The 18393-nt window shown below is 46.2% G+C and overlaps 1 protein-coding gene across 1 annotated transcript in view; it reads left to right on the forward strand.

Annotated features, from left to right (window-relative positions):
- Positions 1-2372: 2372 nt before the first annotated feature.
- LOC148147370 (uncharacterized) overlaps positions 2373-18393 on the forward strand; it is a 109751-nt gene continuing 93730 nt past the window's right edge. The window contains exons 1-4 of the mRNA XM_087996006.1: positions 2373-2457; positions 6358-6807; positions 7777-7921; positions 13779-13926. Of these exons, the coding sequence (XP_087852132.1) occupies positions 2373-2457; positions 6358-6807; positions 7777-7921; positions 13779-13926 (828 nt within the window). The remainder of the gene's footprint in view (positions 2458-6357; positions 6808-7776; positions 7922-13778; positions 13927-18393) is intronic.

Below are 18393 nucleotides of genomic sequence, written 5' to 3' on the forward strand. Positions count from 1 at the left end.
CATCTATTTGGAGGAGAAAGTGTGGACTGCAGATGCTGGAGATCAGAGCTGAAAATGTGTTGCTGGAAAAGCACAGCAGGTCAGGCAGCATCCAAGGAACAGGAGAATCAAAGTTTCAGGCATGAGCCCTTCTTCAGGAGCCTTTCCTGAAGAAGGGCTCATGCCCAAAACATCGATTCTCCTGTTCCTTGGATGCTGCCTGACCTGCTGGGCTTTTCCAGCAACACATTTTCAGCGCTACTCATCTATTTGCCCAGTAATTGCGGCTGGTCTGATTCCTGCCCTAAATATTCTGCAGTGGTGTAATTTGATTCACTCTTTTTCATAATGTATGGTCCTGAATGATTAAAAACATGAGGAGAATGAAGATTGGGGTCTCTGGTCTCCTCAGACCATGAACTAACAAGGACAGATGAGCTGCCCTCAGCCTCTATCAGTCCCTGTTTTACTTGGTCACTCACAGCTGAGTCCCAGTAGCCTGACAACTCCATCTGAGGTTTTCTCTCCATCAAAATCAGGATAGACAAGTCCCCCGGGCCTGACGGGATATATCCTGGAATTATGTGGGAAGCAAGAGAGGAAATTGCAGAGCCATTGGCAATGATCTTTTCGTCTTCACTGTCAACGGGGGTGGTACTAGGGGACTGGAGAGTGGCGAATGTTCTGCCCCTGTTCAATAAAGGGAATAGGGATAATCCCGGGAATTACAGGCCAGTTAATCTTACTGGCAAAGTTAGCAAAGTAGGCAAAGTAATGGAAAGGGTACTGAGGGATAGGATTTATGAGTATCTGGAAAGCCACTGCTTGATTAGGGACAGCCAGCACGGATTTGTGAAGGGTAGGTCTTGACTTACAAGTCTGATTGAATTCTTTGAGGAGGTGACCAAGCATGTGGATGAGGATAGAGCATTGGTGTAGTGTACGTGGACTTTAGTAAGGCATTTGATGCTAGGCCTTTTCTCAATGGAACGGCGAAGGATGAGGGGTGACTTGATAGAGGTTTATAAGATGATCAGCGGAATAGCTAGAGTAGACAGTCAGAGACTTTTTCCCCGGGTAGGCTTATGCGGAAAGTCAGGAGTCAGGGAAATTTGGCCAGTTGGATAGAAAACTGGCTAACCGGTCGAAGTCAGAGAGTGGTGGTAGATGGTAAATATTCAGCCTGGAGCCCAGTTACAAGTGGAGTTCTGCAGGGATCAGTTCTGGGTCCTCTGCTGCTTGTAATTTTTATTAATGACTTGGAAGAGGGAGTCGAAGGGTGGGTCAGTAAATTTGCAGATGATACGAAAGATTGGTGGAGTTGTGGATAGTGAGGAGGGCTGTTGTCGGCTGCAAAGAGGCTTAGATATGATGCAGAGCTGGGCTGAGGAGTGGCAGATGGAGTTCAACTCTGTCAAGCGTGAGGTTGTCCACTTTGGAAGGACAAATAAGAATGCGGAATACAGGGTTAACGGTAGGGTTCTTAGTAAGGTGGAGGAGCAGAGGGATCTTGGGGTCTATGTTCATAGATCTTTGAAAGTTGCCACTCAGGTGGATAGAGCTTATAAGAAGGCCTATGGTGTATTAGCGTTCATTAGCAGAGGGATTGAATTCAAGAGTCGTGAAGTGATATTGCAGCTGTACAGGACCTTGGTTAGGCCACATTTGGAGTACTGTGTGCAGTTCTGGTCGCCTCACTTTAGGAAAGATGTGGAAGCTTTGGAGAGGGTGCAGAGAAGATTTACCAGGATGTTGCCTGGCATGGAGAATAGGTCGTACGAGGATGGGTTGAGAGTGCTAGGCCTTTTCTCATTGGAACGGCGAAGGATGAGGGGTGACTTGATAGAGGTTTATAAGATGATCAGCGGAATAGCTAGAGTAGACAGTCAGAGACTTTTTCCCCGGGTACAACAGAGTATTACAAGGGGACATAAATTTAAGGTGAAGGGTGGAAGGTATAGGGGGGATATCAGGGGTAGGTTCTTTACCCAGAGAGTGGTGAGGGCATGGAATGCACTGCCTGTGGGAGTGGCAGAGTCAGAATCATTGGCGACCTTTAAGTGGCAATTGGATAGGTGCATGGATGGGTGCTTAAGCTAGGACAAATGTTCGGCACAACATCGTGGGCCGAAGGGCCTGTTCTGTGCTTTATTGTTCTATGTTCTATGTTCTATAAAATCTCAATAATTTCCCCCAAAATTCACCGATCACGGTGATTTCAAATGGGAGCTACATCCTGTCAATTGGTGTCACTGTGTGTTGGGACAGTGACAGGTCATCATTTAACTCCATGTAATTTTGCATGTTTTGGATGTAACCATCATTTGTGTGATCCTCACCCTGTGCTCTCATATTCACAATGTTGATTTTCCAGAGGAGGAACCCAGTGGAAGATGCCTCTCAAAACCAGCTCCTTTCACAGACTGATCAACTGTCACTGCCTTCTGTTATGTTTCTTCAGGTTTCACATTGGGAAAGGTAATTCATTTCTCAGCACTTCCTTTGTTTCACTTCTTTTAAATTCCCCAGTTTATTTTCAATGCTGTATGAGGCTGGTGATCCAAGGGGATGGATTGTGTATCTCAGTGTGAACATTGGTTCCAGTGTTAATGTGATTTCTGTACATTTCCCATCATTGACTGTTGAAAAGAGAGACAGAAAATTAACACGATACAAACAGAGTTCGTCGAAGGTAAAGTAACAAATAAAGACAATTGTAGAGATAAAGTTATCACACAAATGCTGCTGACAGAACATAGAATAGTCCAGCACAGTACAGGCCATTCGGCCCTCGATGTTGTGCCAGTCTTTTATCCTCCTCTAAGATCAGACTAACCGATTCACCCTTCCTTGTATGATCTTCCATGTGCCTGTCCAAGATTCACTTAAATGTCCCTAATGTATCTGACTCTACTACCACTGCTGGCAGTGCATTCCACATACCGCCCCCCCCCCCTCCCCCCCCACTCTGTGAGTAAAGAACCTACATCTGATATCTCCCCTAAATCTTCCACCAATTACCTTAAAATTATGCCCCTTCATGGTAGACATTCTGCCATGGGAAAAACTCTCTGGCAATCCACTCAATCTACGCCTCTGAACATCTTATACAACTCTATCAAGTCACGTCTCATCCTTCTTCGCTCCAGTGAGAAAAACCCTGGCTCCTTTCTTCAGATGTCATGCCCTCCAGTCCAGGTAATGTCCTGGTAAATCTCCTCTGCACCTTCTTGAAAGCTTTCCAATAATGAGGCAACTAGAACTGAACACAACATTTCAGGGCTCTGTAGAGCTGCAGCATAACCTCGCAGCTTGAAAACTCAATCCCCCTGCTCATGAAAGCTAACACTCCATACACCTTCTTAACAACCCTGTCAACCTGGGTGGCAACTTTGAGGGATCTATGGACATGGAACCCAATATCCCTCTGTTCCTCCACACTGCCAAGAATCATGCCTTGAATCCTGTATTCAGCATTCAAATTCAACTTTCCAATGATAACAGCTTCACACTTTTCCAGGTCGAATGCCATCTGCCACTTATCAGCCCAGTTCTGCATCCTGTCAATGTCCTGTTGCAACCTACAACAGCCCTCTGCATTATCCACAACTCCACCAATCTTTGTGTCATCAACAAACTTACTAATCTATCTTTCCACTTCTTCATCCTACTCATTTATAAACATCACAAAGAACAGAGGTCCCAGACCTGTTCCCAGCAGAACACTACTGTTCACCAAGCTGCAGGCGAATACTTTCCATCAACCATCACTCTCTGTCTTCTATGGGCCAGTCAATTCTGTATTCAGACAGTTTCCTTGTATCCCATGCCTCCTTACTTTCTGTATGAGCCTACCATGGGGAATCTTACCAAATGCCTCACTGAAATCCACGTACACCACATCCACTGCTCTACCTTCATCAACATGTTTTGTCATATCGTCAAAGAATTCAATAAAGTTTGTGAGGCATGACCTGCCCCTCACAAACCATGCTGACTATCTCTATTCAAACTATGGTTTTCCAAGTAATCAGAAAATCTGTCTCTCAGAATCTTCTCCAGTTTTTGCTCATCAGTATCATAAGACTGCTTGGGGACTGAGTGTAATTCCCAGGATTATCTCTATTTCCTTTCTAGAACAAAGGAGAAATGTTTGCCACCCTCCACTCATCTGGCACTACTCCAGTGGACAGTGAGAATGCAATGATCATTGCCAAAGGTGCACCAATCTCTTCCCTCACTTCCTGTAGTAACCTTGGATATATTCTGCCTGGTCCAGGGGATTTATCCATCTTTATGTTTTTCAAAATTTTCAGAACATCCTCCTTCCCAAAATCAAACTGTTTGAGCATATCAGTCTGTTTCACGCTGTCCTCATGAATGTCAAGGTCCCTCGCAGTAGGTATTCCTGAGGGAAAGTATTCATTAAGGACCTCCCCTATTTCCTCCGATTCCAGGTGCAAGTTCCCTTACTATCCCTGATCGGCCCCACCCTCCCTCCTGCCATCCCTTTTACATAATGATAATGACAAAGATGGGTGATCAAATTTTAACCTCTAACATTAGGCTGTTGTACCTGAGACCTTTCAGAGAGTAACACGGTTGCCAAAAAGGAAAAACTTGGATCTAAAATGGCTGCAGGGGCCACCTGCCCAAAGGTTGAGCTAGATTCATGTGACCCATTTGTATGAAACAATCTATCGACAGTGAAATTACCATTTTATATGAAGAAATGTAATGAGTAACCATTAAGAAATTTTCACCCCCTACTTAGTACAGTTGTGTGTGTTGCTTTAATATTTTGGGAGATGCAAGAGTTACCAATCAATCAGAGAACTTGAAAAAACAAAGGATCGTGACTCTGGAATACACACTGAACTGTATTTCAACAGCTGCTTTTCAGCATCAGGACTGAGAGAATGAAAAGTGAATTTGTGTAGCAAGAGCTGGAATTCTCTCTCCCCCTTCCTGTTTCTAACATTATTTCAGAAACAGCACCCAGTGAAAATGTAAATTCGAGAAACAACTGTTCACCAAGAATTCAAAGATCTACAGATTCTGAACTGTTGAGGATAAAAGTCACTAAATTCTGATTTCAGGTTAAGACGTAACACCCCAAGATGTCTAAAGGCCACATAAACATTATTCTCACTGCCTCTACCACTGTCTATTTCCTACCTCTGTGTCTGTGTGGTCTGTTCATTTTAATCATTGGTTCTTGAATCAAGTGAGTCATAAAAGTCCTCTTTTCATTCAAGAAAAGCTTGAAATGGGCTCTTGCATTGTGTAGTGAACTTGGTTGAAGTTGAAAGATCATCACTGTAAGCTGAACAAAATAAATAAAATGTTTTTGCAGCTGACTAATAGGAGTGAGAAAACAGGGAGCTGGTTCCCTTCACACAACTCGTTATAACAAGTTCAAAAGCTGAATAAAAAATTGGAAAAATACATTTATCCTCCTGAATCCTGAAACTTCCTCCAGTCAAAGTCCAATAAGCTCCCCAGCAGCGAAGTCATTCAGTTTGGTGAAAGGCCTCCTCAGTGAGCAGGATGTGACATGAGATTCTGTTCCTGACCTTCTTCCTTGCTGACAGGCTCAGGCTGAGGACGGGAACAGACACGGCAGGAGGAGGGAATATTGTGAACTCTCTGAACATGCGATCCCCTTTCAGTGCAAAATCTCAGGCAAGCTCATTTCATCAAAGTTACAGATTAAACTCACAGTGTCACTTTGCTGTTCCGTTCTATCTATTGCCTTTACATTTCCTGATCCCTTTTCCAGGGTTCTGTTTTGGAAGAGCAATAACTTTCTCCATCTCAGTGTTGGCAAGATCAAAGCCTTTGACTGTGGCTTTATTTTATCACACAACTTGATAAGTTGATGGAGGATTGAGGAAACTGGTCAAACAGTTGTATATTTTCATGTGTATACAAGGACAGTGAGTCTGATCATCATAAAATGTAAAATCACCTCTCCTGAGTTAAAGCCAACTCCCAGCTTTATACAACATATTACAACATTATTTATGACACAGACACTGTCTATTCTTCACCCAGTTCTTGACTCCATCCTTATATAATTCTGACCAGCAAAATGTTTTAATATTTTAGCCTGTGTTTTACAAATACTATTGAGACCTTACAACGGCATCAACGTTTTGTTTGAGAACCCTCTTGTGAAGGGCCTTGGAACATTTTATTCCTCTAAAGGTGCTATGAAAAAAAAGGTTGTTGTTGTTGCTGATTATCAATTCCTGATTATGCAATTGGTGTGGAATTTCCCTCAATTTTCCAGCAAAGTCACAGTATTGATTTAAAAAGCTTCTGAGAAAATTTCTCAGGTGTTGATTAATGCTTACCTTGTGATTGTATTTGCAGCAATAGTTGGTGCTGAGTTCACAGTTTGTGGATACCTGAACAGTCACATTAATAAATCTCATCACTACATTGGCCCAGATCCATGTTCATTGAAAGTGTCTGTAAAGAAAACAGGCTTAGAAATAGAAGCTCATCTCTTTGGGAATGGTTCATCTTCCTGGACACAAGATCCTGCAGCACCTACACCTGCAGCTTCATCAGAAATCTGCATCACCTGGAAAGGATCCGTTGGCCAACTCTACATAACCCGTGGTGATATTGGAAAGTCGTATCCAACTGCCATGTCCACTGGAGGGAAATGTTGTCAACATTTCACTCTCACCAATAGCAGTTCACACAAGAGTTCACCGTTGCTGAGAGACATTATTTACATAAATCAGTCAGACCTCAGTCCAGTTCACATGGAAAATGCTTCTTATTTGGAATTTACTGGATCTGAAGGAGCATGTGGTGAGTAGAATAATAACTGACACATTGTGAATCACAGATATGTGACTCTATGACTCTATTTATCACAGATAAAGAATAAAATAGAAACATAGGCCCAGGCTCTCTCTGTTTCTCCTACAACCACAGGACGAGGAAAGTGTGAGTGGGGGGTGTGTGCTGCTCCCTGTCTTCAGAGATGTCCCCAGTCAATGGGGAGGGGGAGATGGGAGGCCTGGGGTATATTATGGAGCACTAGATGAGCACTAAAAACAATACCTTGATTCTGTAAATAATGTTAATTGTACATCGCAACACAATTAATTTCATGACCTGCTTAATGAAAAGGATCGATGGCTTTAAACCCAGGTTGTGGAATATGCATTTCTTTAAGCTTTAGAGTATATTTCTCACAGGTAAACTACTCCCAGTATTACAGGAATATTAGTAGATTTGGCAATGTCTGTTCTAACCAGACTCAATTGTAATCTAATAAAACTGAAAGGTTTTTGGTGAATTAGATGATTGATAATAACCACAACAGATATGAACTTTTCAGCTATTTATCAGGACCCATGTTGAGAGTTTAATGTTCCCGATGCTCTATCAGGACCACAAGTGATTTACTTTCCCAATCCCAAGCTTCCTTTCTCCTTTCCTTGTATTGTTCCTGTTTCTGATGCAGTACCTTTCACTCGGGAGAAAGATCTGGCTGGACATCATTGAGTTGCCACGTACATGCAGTTTCCCTCTCCCCAGATACTGCAGGCCTGCTGGGTAGTTCCAGCATTTCCTGTTAGTGTTTCACAATTTTAATTGTACTGTTCAGGTTAGAATTCGACACAAAGATGGAGATGTGTGTACAGAAAGTCCTTTTTAACATTACACTGCAATTTGCAAGCACATGTATATAACATTTCAATGTTTGAAATATTTTCCTGATATTGAAGTGTTGAGATTCCCTCTTTTTTCTAACGGTATCTTTCCTATTAGAATTACCATTGGCTGATTGCTTATTTCAGAAAAACAAATTGACTGACCTCACAAGGAAAGGACAATTGAAACTAAATGATGCTCGCTATGCAATGTTACTGACCAACAGGATCCTGGGGCAATGTGATGGGAACATTTCAGTCGGGTAAGTGTGAACAACTTGAAGTTGAAAACAATGTTTAAAAGTTGATGTGGTGAAGGGGCACATTTTGGACGTATTTTATCCAAGGCTTAAACAGATTCACTGCCAGGTTTCGGTTCCTTCCTGCTTCAGTAACGTGTCTGTGAGGAGCGTTCGTCTAGTTTGACGGTTTCTGATAAGTGAATAAAATCTCCTGTGTAATGCAAAGCTGCTATTTTTCACCTTCAATGTTTTGCTTGTCATGTGAAAGAATGTGAAATGTTAAAATGCATTGTGTTGTGTGCTTAGTTCAAATGTTTTAATTCAAGTTCATAGACTCAGTAAAAATGAGCCTGCACACTGTATTCTGCCATTTCATTCAAACTGACACATTTTGCGCTGACTTGGAGGCTCTGTGACCTGCATTGCTTTTTAGCAGCAGAGGGAGAGACAGGCAGCGTGCCATGGTTGGGAGCACTGTGCGGGCAAGGGGCTGGACATGTTGTTGTTGTACAGCACTGGGCTCTGTCAATGTCACACCGAGAGCTTGTGGCAGCAGCTTATGTGGCAACACATTGCATGGGCTTCAAGCAAATGGCTCTGTCTAAAGGTCAAAGGGACCAGTCCTTAGTGGAGTGAAGGGGACTATGTGTCAAGGAACTCATCTAATCCCAGTCCAGGGGCTTGGCCACAGTCTTCCAGAATGTGGGATTCCCTGCAGTCCAGGGACCCGGCCAGGAACAGCCCTGAGGAAACGTTCAAGCAGGTTGGAGATCACAGGTACATCGGCTGGGGTGCTGTGGGGACACCTGTCTTTGGGCTGGCTCTCATTCAAGGCTGGCCTGCCCAAGTGACTCTGGGGACTCAGACATGGTCCGAGCTGGAGGTTTGGGTATTAATGGTCAGGGGCTTTTCAGGATCCTTTCCATGGAGTCCTGGGGAAAGCAGGAAACTCAGGTCTGAGGATCAGGATCATTGGATTGGGTTGATGAGGGAATGGTGGGAGTGAAAGGAGGGAATTCAAGATGGAAGGCTGGGATTTCCTGGAGAATGGGATGGGACAGAATGCTAAGGGAGGGATGGTTCTCACAAGGTGCTGCCACTTTGGCCACAACATGGAGGAGGTGTAAGGCCAACGAGGGCATCGCAATTCACAGAACCATGGGCTCCGAGGGTAAAGTGGGAACATTGATGGTTATATAAAGGGGAAGGATAGAAATGGTGGAGGCTGACAGGTCACTGAAGATGCAAGGACAGCAACAGGAAAGGGAACATGAAGCAAAGGGAAGATCATCGTTCATCTCAGGCAAAGTCTGCAAGTCACTCACAAGGACACTCAGCTGAAATAGTCAGGTATGAGTATCCCATCGTCAACATCCCAGTGAAGCAGTCTGGGAAGGATGTCCCACAGTCAGCATCACGGTGAAGCAGTCTGGGAAGGGTGTCCCACAGTCAGCATCCCAGTGAAGCAGTCTGGGAAGGGTGTCCTACAGTCAGCATCACGGTGAAGCAGTCTGGGAAGGATGTCCCACAGTCAGCATCCCAGTGAAGCAGTCTGGGAAGGGTGTCCCACAGTCAGCATCACGGTGAAGGAGTCTGGGAAGGGTGTCCCACAGTCAGCATCACAGTGAAGCAGTCTGGGAAGGGTGTCCCACAGTCAGCATCACAATGAAGCAGTCTGGAAAGGGTGTCTCACAGCCAGCATCACAGTGAAGCAGTCTGGGAAGGGTGTGCCACAGTCAGCATCACTATGAAGCAGTCTGGGAAGGGTGTCCCACAGTCAGCATCATAGTGAGGCACTCTGTGAAGAATCATATAGTCATGTCGGGCAAGAAGATTTACTGAGTACGGTTGGGTGAGCGTTTAATTTATTTTTATCACTTAACGTCTTTATTTTGGGTTTATAGTTTACAAGTGCTGTGGCCAAGGGAAGAAGAACCTGGAAAAAAATCAACGTAATTGATTTTACAGACAATCTGAGGGTCTCGTTGAGCAGAAAGTCATGGGAGTAGATCTCAATGCCGTGGTGTGCCCCTCCTGCTCTGTGGGGTAAGTGGGACCAGAACATGTGCAGGAAGTGGCTCCAGCTGCAGCTACTGGAAGGGAGCCTGGGTTTCAGAGCTGGAGCAGAGACTGGGGACACTGTGGAGCATCTGGGAGGCTGAGGGTATCGAAGATAACATGTACAGAGAGATGGTCACACCGCAGTCTCAATCTTCAAAGTGAGAAAGTGAACGGATAATCACCAGGCCGAGTCACAGAACGATGCAGCAAGTGCAGGAATCCCCTGTGGCTACCCCCTGTAATACAGATAGACCCACAATGGATCCTGCTGGGGGTAATGGCCTCTGAGAGGAACGTGGTGATTCTAAAATCTGTTGCACCATGGTTGGTTCTGCTGTATTGGAGAGGAGGAACAGTTTGGAGTGGAAGGGTGAACAGCCAATGGTTGTAGACTGCACAGGTATCAAATTCATGGCTTAAAAAAAGGAATGAGGTCCTACAAGCAGAATATTGGGATTCGTTTTCAGACGTTTCATCACCGTACTGGGTAACATCATCAGTGGATGGTATGGGGCTGTCCCTTCCTGCCTAATGCCACTCAGCTTGGGGAAATAATGGCCCGTTGTCTGTGACCAACATTCCCTCGAGTCCATGCATTGTAGAAGATGCTTGCACCTTTCCAATCGTTTTCCCTGTGTTGAACAAATGGATTCTGTGCAGATCCAACCACTTTAAATGAGCATCCACAATGACTGAAAACACGGAGTGTGTGAAAGGACTGGCGTTGTAGACATGTGACTGAGTTCAGGGTTTACCCAGTCATTCCCACAAATGTTGGGGAGCTGCTGGTGGTAATTTGTGTCCTCGTTGGCACTCTGGGCACTGCCCCACCAAAGCAGCTATGTCATCATCAAATCCTGGCCACCAGATGTAACTTCTCACTAACATCTTCATTTTGGAATCCCCTGGATGACCCCGGTGGAGTTCAGCCAGTATCTGTCAATGACCTTTCCTCAGGACAATCACTCTTGCTCTCCATAACAATATGCCACCCTTTATGGTGATCTGGTCTCACTGAGTCCAGAAAGGTTTGAATTCTGGTGATGGTTTCTTTCCTCTCTCACCACCAGCTGTTTTTGTTTTGCCAGGACGGGATGTTTTTGTGGCGACAATCTGATATTTTCAGTGGTGGCCAGAAGGGTGTCCAGAAAGTTTAAAACCAGAACAGACTCTTCTTGTGGTGGAACCACTGGCCAGTGGGAGGCGCCTCAAGGCATCTGCATTTCCCACTTGGCCTCCCGGACAGGGGTCCAACTTGTCACTGTCTGCCTCAGAATAAGGGCCCACCACTGTATTCATCCTGAAGCTCTGGGCGGCATGGCCCAGTCCTCGTTAAGTAACCCTAGCAGGGGATTGTGGTCTGTTCCTATTACAAATGTACACACGGAAAGGCACAGGTGGAACTTTCTCACATCAAAGGTGACCACAAAACCTTCCTTCTCTATCTGGGCGTATCTTCGTTCAGCATTAGCCAAAATCCAGGAAGCATGCACTATCGGGCGTTCCTCTCCATTGGCCCTCCAGTGAGCCAACCCTACCCTGATACCCCACAGGGACGTATCACACATCAGCACCATATCTCACTTGGGATTGCAGTGAGCAAATACCTGAGACAATGACAGCTGCTTCTCTACTTCCCTAAAGGCTACATCTGAGCTCCAAGGCCATTCCCAAGGCTGACCCTTTTTCAATAGAAGATGGAAGGATGCCAGAATGGAGGCCAGGTTGTGGATGAAGGTTCTGGAATAATCCACCAACCCAAGGAAAGGCTTATGCTCCGGTACAGATGAAGGAGCCTCGGGATCTTTTTTCAATGAATCTCAACCAGTTCTGTCCTATCAAGCTTGGGCCTGGGCCTTTTACTACAATCAGTGGGAACTGACCCAGCCCCTTCTCAGAAAAGACCGGAACTGAAGTTGTACCCTTAATCTGGAAAGGCTCCCCAGTATAGGCTCTCAGCCTGGCCGAGGTCTTACACAGACTTAAGGGTTAGAGTCCAGAGGGAATTTTGGTAAAGACTGGTTCCACAATCACTGATACAGCCGCGCTGGTATGGACCTCCATTGGAACTGGGTGACCGTTTAACCAGACCTTTATTTTGATTGGTTCTGATTTGGAGATGATGGAGCATTTTAACTGTTCCTAACCAGCTGTCGGTGAACTTTCCAGTGTGTGCACTCTCCTGGATAACGGCCTGTGAGTTCTTATTCAATTCAGACCAAGTGGGACCCCTTTGCCGTCTCGGGCCCACATACTGGCTGTGACTACAATGGTCTGCCAGGCCGGATCAAGAAGAAAACGTTAACTGGGTGTCCGAGGCTTGGCTTTGTTTTGGGGTTTTGCTGTGGGCTGTCCAAGGGTCCCTCTGTTCAGGATATGTCCTGAGTGAGGCTGTGCAATGGCCTTCCCTCATGTGGTGTTCCCAAGCTCAGTCGGCCTGGTGAGGCTGTCCACTTCCACCAACATACCCTGTAACTCCAGCTCCACTTGCTGCATTTTCCAACCACAAAGCCAGTTGTAGTGCCTGTTTGAAGTCCTGTTGGGCTTCAGCTGGTCAGTGCTTTTGCATGGTCACCTCATAAAGCCCACACACCAAACGGTGTCTCAGCATCTCACTGAGGGTTAAACCAAAATCATATTCCTCTGTCAGTTGTCTTAACCTCGTCCAGACCCTGATACGGATTTCCCTGAAAGGTTTCTCACACTGTCGAGTAATACCGATGGTGTCTCAGAATGAGAGCAGACTTGGGTCTGTAACAAACCTTCACTAAATCCATCAGCTCTTGAAATGTTTTAGTGTCTGGTGCTGCAAGGTAACTCAGGCACCTAATAACCAAAAAGGTTGTGAGGCCACGCGCTGTCAGGAGAATTACTCATTGCTTGTTACCTGCTCTAATGTCATTTGCCGGAAAAAATACTGCATTTCTTCCACATTCTGGGCCCAGTCTTCGATGGCAGGATTGAATGAGTCAAGCTTCCCAAATAGCAGCACGATACCACAAATGTTGACCCCAACTCAGGCACCTGTTGCAATCTCTTCAGGAACGTGCTTTTTTCTCATCATTACAGAAATAACTCACTGAAAGCTGGTGTCCCATCACCAAGTCACCCTTTATTTACATCAGCGTAGTCAATAACACTGACCCAGCGAGCTCAGAGCTGGCTCCTGGAGGGAGCAGAACCCCTGACACTCCAGTTTGTATCTGTCAGCCAGGGCTCCCTGATTGGAGCAGGTTAACAGCCCCAAACAGGGAACCCATATTCTCTGAGATCTACCTGACTGACCTTGTATCAGTCACTAGTGTTCAGTAACTGCACCTCACGCTGGGTAAGCCATTGAGCCACTGCCTTTAGGAAGTCTGACAATGCTCTTGTCTCCCAGTTTAATCTTACCTCATGGTTCTTCAGATTCATCTGAGAAGGAACTGAGAAGAGACTGATGCCCCCATTGAAGCTGCTATGTTTGATCTGGTGGTGATGTGGTTTCTTTGGGGATTAACAGAAACATGGATCTGACACCTTAGCAATTATTACAGTGTGTTTATTATCAGACTGAGCATGGCAGGAAGGGATCAGAGCAGCACACATAGTGATGACATCATGATAAAGGCTGATGGGTTCTGATGCAGAGTCACTGGACTCGGAACATTCATTCTGCTTTCTCCCCACAGATACCAGACCTGCTGATTTTCACCAGCAATTACTGTTTTTGGTTCATGACATGGACTGAACTGTAATAAATAAGTTAATATTGACCCTAGTGTGTGAATCCCTGTTTCTTATCCAGTCCAGAGCTAACTGTCTGTGCATTTTCCAGCCTGGAGTCTGATCTACATAAGGTCCTGATGGATATGGATTTTCCAATGGACAGTGAAACCTTTGTACTTCCAAATGGTAAGGCTGCTGTGACCAAAGAGGATGTGAAAGGTGTTTTAGCATTTACAGTTACTGCCACTTTCTCATGGGTAAGTGTTTTCACAATGCAGTAATTAATAAGGGTGCAGTAAGGAAATGTGACATTGTCTGACTTGATAATATTTGAGTATTAAATACCCCCCGGAGTAAGGATCACACAAATATTTAACTGCAACAGTTCAATAGAATCAGATCGTTTCTGACTGGATAATCTGAACAATGACCAAGGGGGAAAGTCTCAGCTTTGTAGTGTTGCTTGTGATGAGACTACATGAGCCCTGTGCCCCCCTGGAGATGGGTGCTGTTGTGCCAGCTGTTTCCAGTATACCCCACATGGTACAGCCTCTTGAGAAGGTGCCCCCTGAGCCCTGTGTGTGTCTGGAACCAGGTGATGAGCTGCTATCCTGGTTTTACACAGCAGCCTCCCTGCCTGATGTAATACTGAATTCCCCAACTTGGACCACCCAGGGCCAAGCAACAAACATGTGCATCACAGAATCTTTATTCAGGAACATAGCCAGTGACATGGACAAATGGGAACTGACCATCCTTGTGCAGTGCCCGAGGGCCTGTCCTGGTGTTCCTGTGCAGCTTTACCCCATTGGTTACTGCATGGTTAGTGGAAGGCAGCTGACTTCCAATGGGGGAGACTGCAGGTGTATTTTGCAGGAATTCCTGGGGAAACCCTGGGCCTGGCTTCAGACTGCACCATCTCACAACAGACAGCAGCTGTCTGGACTGACAGGGTAAGGGACAACAGCAAGGGGACTGGTGGAGTGGCCACAGTGAGAGCACAAATGCTGTTACCCTGAGAGAGGGCAGCAGGTTGATGCCCCATGGTGCCTCTGCCAGTCCCCCAGGCAGCATCCCCAGGTCCCTAGTGATCTGTTGGAGGACGAGCTGCTGGCCTGCTCCAAGACCCTGCAAACCCCTTTGCCCACTGGGATCCACAGTCATGTTCACAGCGGGTCTGAGCCTGCATGGGACCAAGCACGACCTCAGTCTGAACTCACACTGCAGTACTGAGGGGTTTCTTGGCTTCTGTCTGTGCTTCAGCAGAGGCTGAGACAGTGAGCACAGATACTGGATCACTGCCCTGTCAGCTGCTGCAGTCAAGGAGCTGGCTCCCACTGTCACAGGGGAAATGATGGGATCCAAGCTCTGTGCAGTGCCCTCTGTCACATTGGGACTGAGCTTCTCCATGCCCTTTGATAGACTGTCTGACATGGCCTGCTAATGTACCAAGCATCTCAGTGTGCATTCCCATCAACCTCCTTCTGTAGGCCTCCCATTAATGTCCCCATCTGTGTTCCCTGCAGCAGAACGTGCCCTCCATGGAGTTGGCACACTAGGTACCCATTTCCCCTGGCAGCTCACCTGTGAGATCACGTTACAATGCCCCCTCACCAGTGACCTGGGTTTGAGCTTCCGCCTCCTCATGGCTGTGAGGAGGTCCCCAGCCGGCACTTCCTGGGAATCTGAAAGCAGCCAATCAGAACAGGCGGGTTGGGATGTTGGAGGGAGAGGCAGAGGAAAGCACCAGATCCATGGTCCCACAGTCTGCAGCTTTCGTTTGATTCCCCATCTCAGGGTGAAAGTGAGGAGGGGATTGAGAGCAGCAGAGGCAGTTACTCACCGTCATCCTTAATGTCCCCCATGAAACCATGGGCTCTGTTCCAGCTGTCCCCATGATTCTCAGCATATTCACAGAGGTCCCTCTGTGAATGAAAAGGTCCTGTCCCCACTGATTCTGTCGGCCCTGTAGCTATTATGGAGAACCTTCTCCTGTAAAATGTGATTGAGTCTGTTGCAGTGTGTCGGGGTGATGACCCACAGCTGAATAGCTGGATGGGAGTAGGAGCAGCAAGAGTTGGTGTTGGTCTGTGTGCGTGTGTGTGTGTGTGTGTGGTTAGTGAGAAGGGTTTAGAGTATTGAGTGGTTAAGAATATGTTGTACACTTGGTGGGATGTCCCAATGGAGGGAGCATGCACTCACCTTTCCCACACACGTGAGACCATACACTATTTAGTGGCAGGGCCAGGCATTGAGGTGTCATCTCCCTTGCAATCTGTCCTGACTCCATTTGGAAGCTCTTACATGAGGGCCTTCAGTCTGCCCACAGCTACAAGGTGCCTCCTCCCTAAATCCATTAAAAAATGGAGCTCTCTCCTTTGCCTGATGTCTCAGTTTCCCTGACCTTCCTATTCCAACATGGAATTTGTGCTCCCAACATGGGCAATATACTTCCAAATCTCAAAATGGCAGCTGTAATCTATCTGCCCAGGCACAGCTCCCTCTGCAATACAATTGTTACTCTGTATGTAACTTCACTGGCCTTCAAAGATTTGATAATTTTATTGATTAAATTTTGGAAATGAAATCGATCTGTCAGTCTTAGAGAATCACCTAAAGCACAATGTATCTTTCCCCATTCGTTCCTGCATCACTTGCAGTAAGATAAATCAGCCCATTCTTCTGTTGTCAGAGTGAACTGAAGGCTGTTGCTGACAAGGTGGCAAACTGCTTCCTCTTTACTCCTGGGTTTTTTTGCCACACAGTGAGGTTTGGGTTTGAGACAGACTGGTTGTGGAGAAGACAAGTGAAAGCCTATCGTAGCCTATTCTTCACATTAACACTGGTCATGAGGCTGTATACAAAATATTCAGATACATGGTGACCTTACACCAATATCTGACTTATAGTTACAACAGGAAATGATTAATCTGTTTCCTTCCAGTGTTGATGCCCATGTCTTCCAGAGAGTCACACCTTCCAGTGTTTTTCCCAGTGTATTTATACCCAATGATGTGCAGCTCTATGACATCTCAGCAAGCTTGCTCCAGGGTCCTATTACCCTTACACAACACTGGGTTATGCAGAAAGCACAATGATTGGAGATTTGCTGCAAAGGTCATTTGGACCCCCTCATTTCAGATACTTCTGCCCATTTTCAGGGATGATGTGGAGGTTTTTTAGATTAGATTCCCTCCAGTGTGGAAACAAGCCCCCCGGGCCAACCAGTCCACACCGACCTTCCGAACAGTAACCCGCCCAGACCAATTTCCCTCTGACCTATGCACCTAACATTATGGGCAATTTAGCATGGTCAATTCACCTGACCTGCACATCTTTGTGACTGTGGGAGGGAACCGGAACACTCGGTGGAAACCCACCCAGACACAAGGAGAATGTGCAATCTCCACACAGACAGTTGCCCGAGGTTGGAATTGAACCTGGGACCCTGGTGCTGTGAGGCAGCAGTGCGAACCACTGAGCCACCGTGCCGCACCTTTAAGAATATCATGCTCATGTTGGACTGGAGTGCACAAATTAAAAATCACACAACACTGGGGTATAGTCCAACAGGTTTATTTGGAAGGACAAGCTTTCAGAGTACTACCCCTGACGAAGGATCTGCGCTCCGAAAGCTTATACTTTCAAATAAACCTGTTGCACTATAACCTGCCAGTTTCAGGGAAGTCTCCCAATTAGTTGCTGTGCCATTGCTCCTAAACAGTCATTCCAAAATCACCTTTTGTCAGGTTTTAGCTCAATCGTGTCACTTCCCTTTCAGAGCAACAGCCAACCTTTGAACCCTGGATCATGTGATGTTCTCCTATTGGTTGAACCAGGTGAATAGCCCCAATCAGGGAGTGCATATTCTCTGAGAGCCAGCTGCCTGACCTTGTTCCAATCCCTGCACGTTCCTCAATGGGGATTGGGGGATGATTTGACAGAGAGGCAGAAGATAGTGAGAAGATTGGAGAATGTGGACAGTGTGAAGCTACTGCCATTTCCTGATTGTACAAGTGTCAGGGAACAGGGATTTAAGGGTTTTATAAACGTTGCAGTGGGAGTGTGAGGAAGAATGTTTTTATACTGTGTGTTTGTGACGTGGGATTCATTACCTTCGAGATTATTGGGGGTGGAAAGGATCAGTAATTTCAAAAGGAAATTTGATGGGCACATGAGAGCAATAAATTTGTATCCGACAGAATAAATCAAGGGAAATGGGAGTGAGCCGACAAGACTAGACTCTCTCAGCTCCCTTTGCACTCCTCAGTTTTCACAACTCTCCCCCCTGTCCCTCCAATGCTGTCACAGTTTCCCTCTTCCCACCCACACTCTCACAGCTCTGGGAACACAGTGATTTTTGTCTAAAGTTTGGGAGTCACTGATCCACACACTTTCCCTGTTCCCGATGCTCCAGCTGTTCTCTCCTCCTGTGCACCTTCCGGAAAGGATCCTCAGGGACAAGGGGTGGCCATTGCAGACACAGACACGTGGCCAACCCTCCCATTATAGCAGGGGAAAGGTACACGGCCTGTCACAGTGTGACCCAGCAATGCATGAGCAGGCCCTTGGCCTCTTAAACATGTGATCCCATTGGCTGGTCTGCACTATGTCCCAGAAAGGGCCTCCCATACTGTCCCTGTGCTCTGTGCAACCTCACACTGCAGAGGGGGGAGGCTTTTCATCAGGACCACATCATCAATTGTCACTCCTCACCTGACCAG

Source organism: Chiloscyllium plagiosum, unplaced genomic scaffold (assembly GCF_037043375.1).
Source record: "Chiloscyllium plagiosum isolate Xiang-an unplaced genomic scaffold, Cpla_swu_hap1 HiC_scaffold_17, whole genome shotgun sequence".
NCBI classification, from domain to species: domain Eukaryota; kingdom Metazoa; phylum Chordata; class Chondrichthyes; order Orectolobiformes; family Hemiscylliidae; genus Chiloscyllium; species Chiloscyllium plagiosum.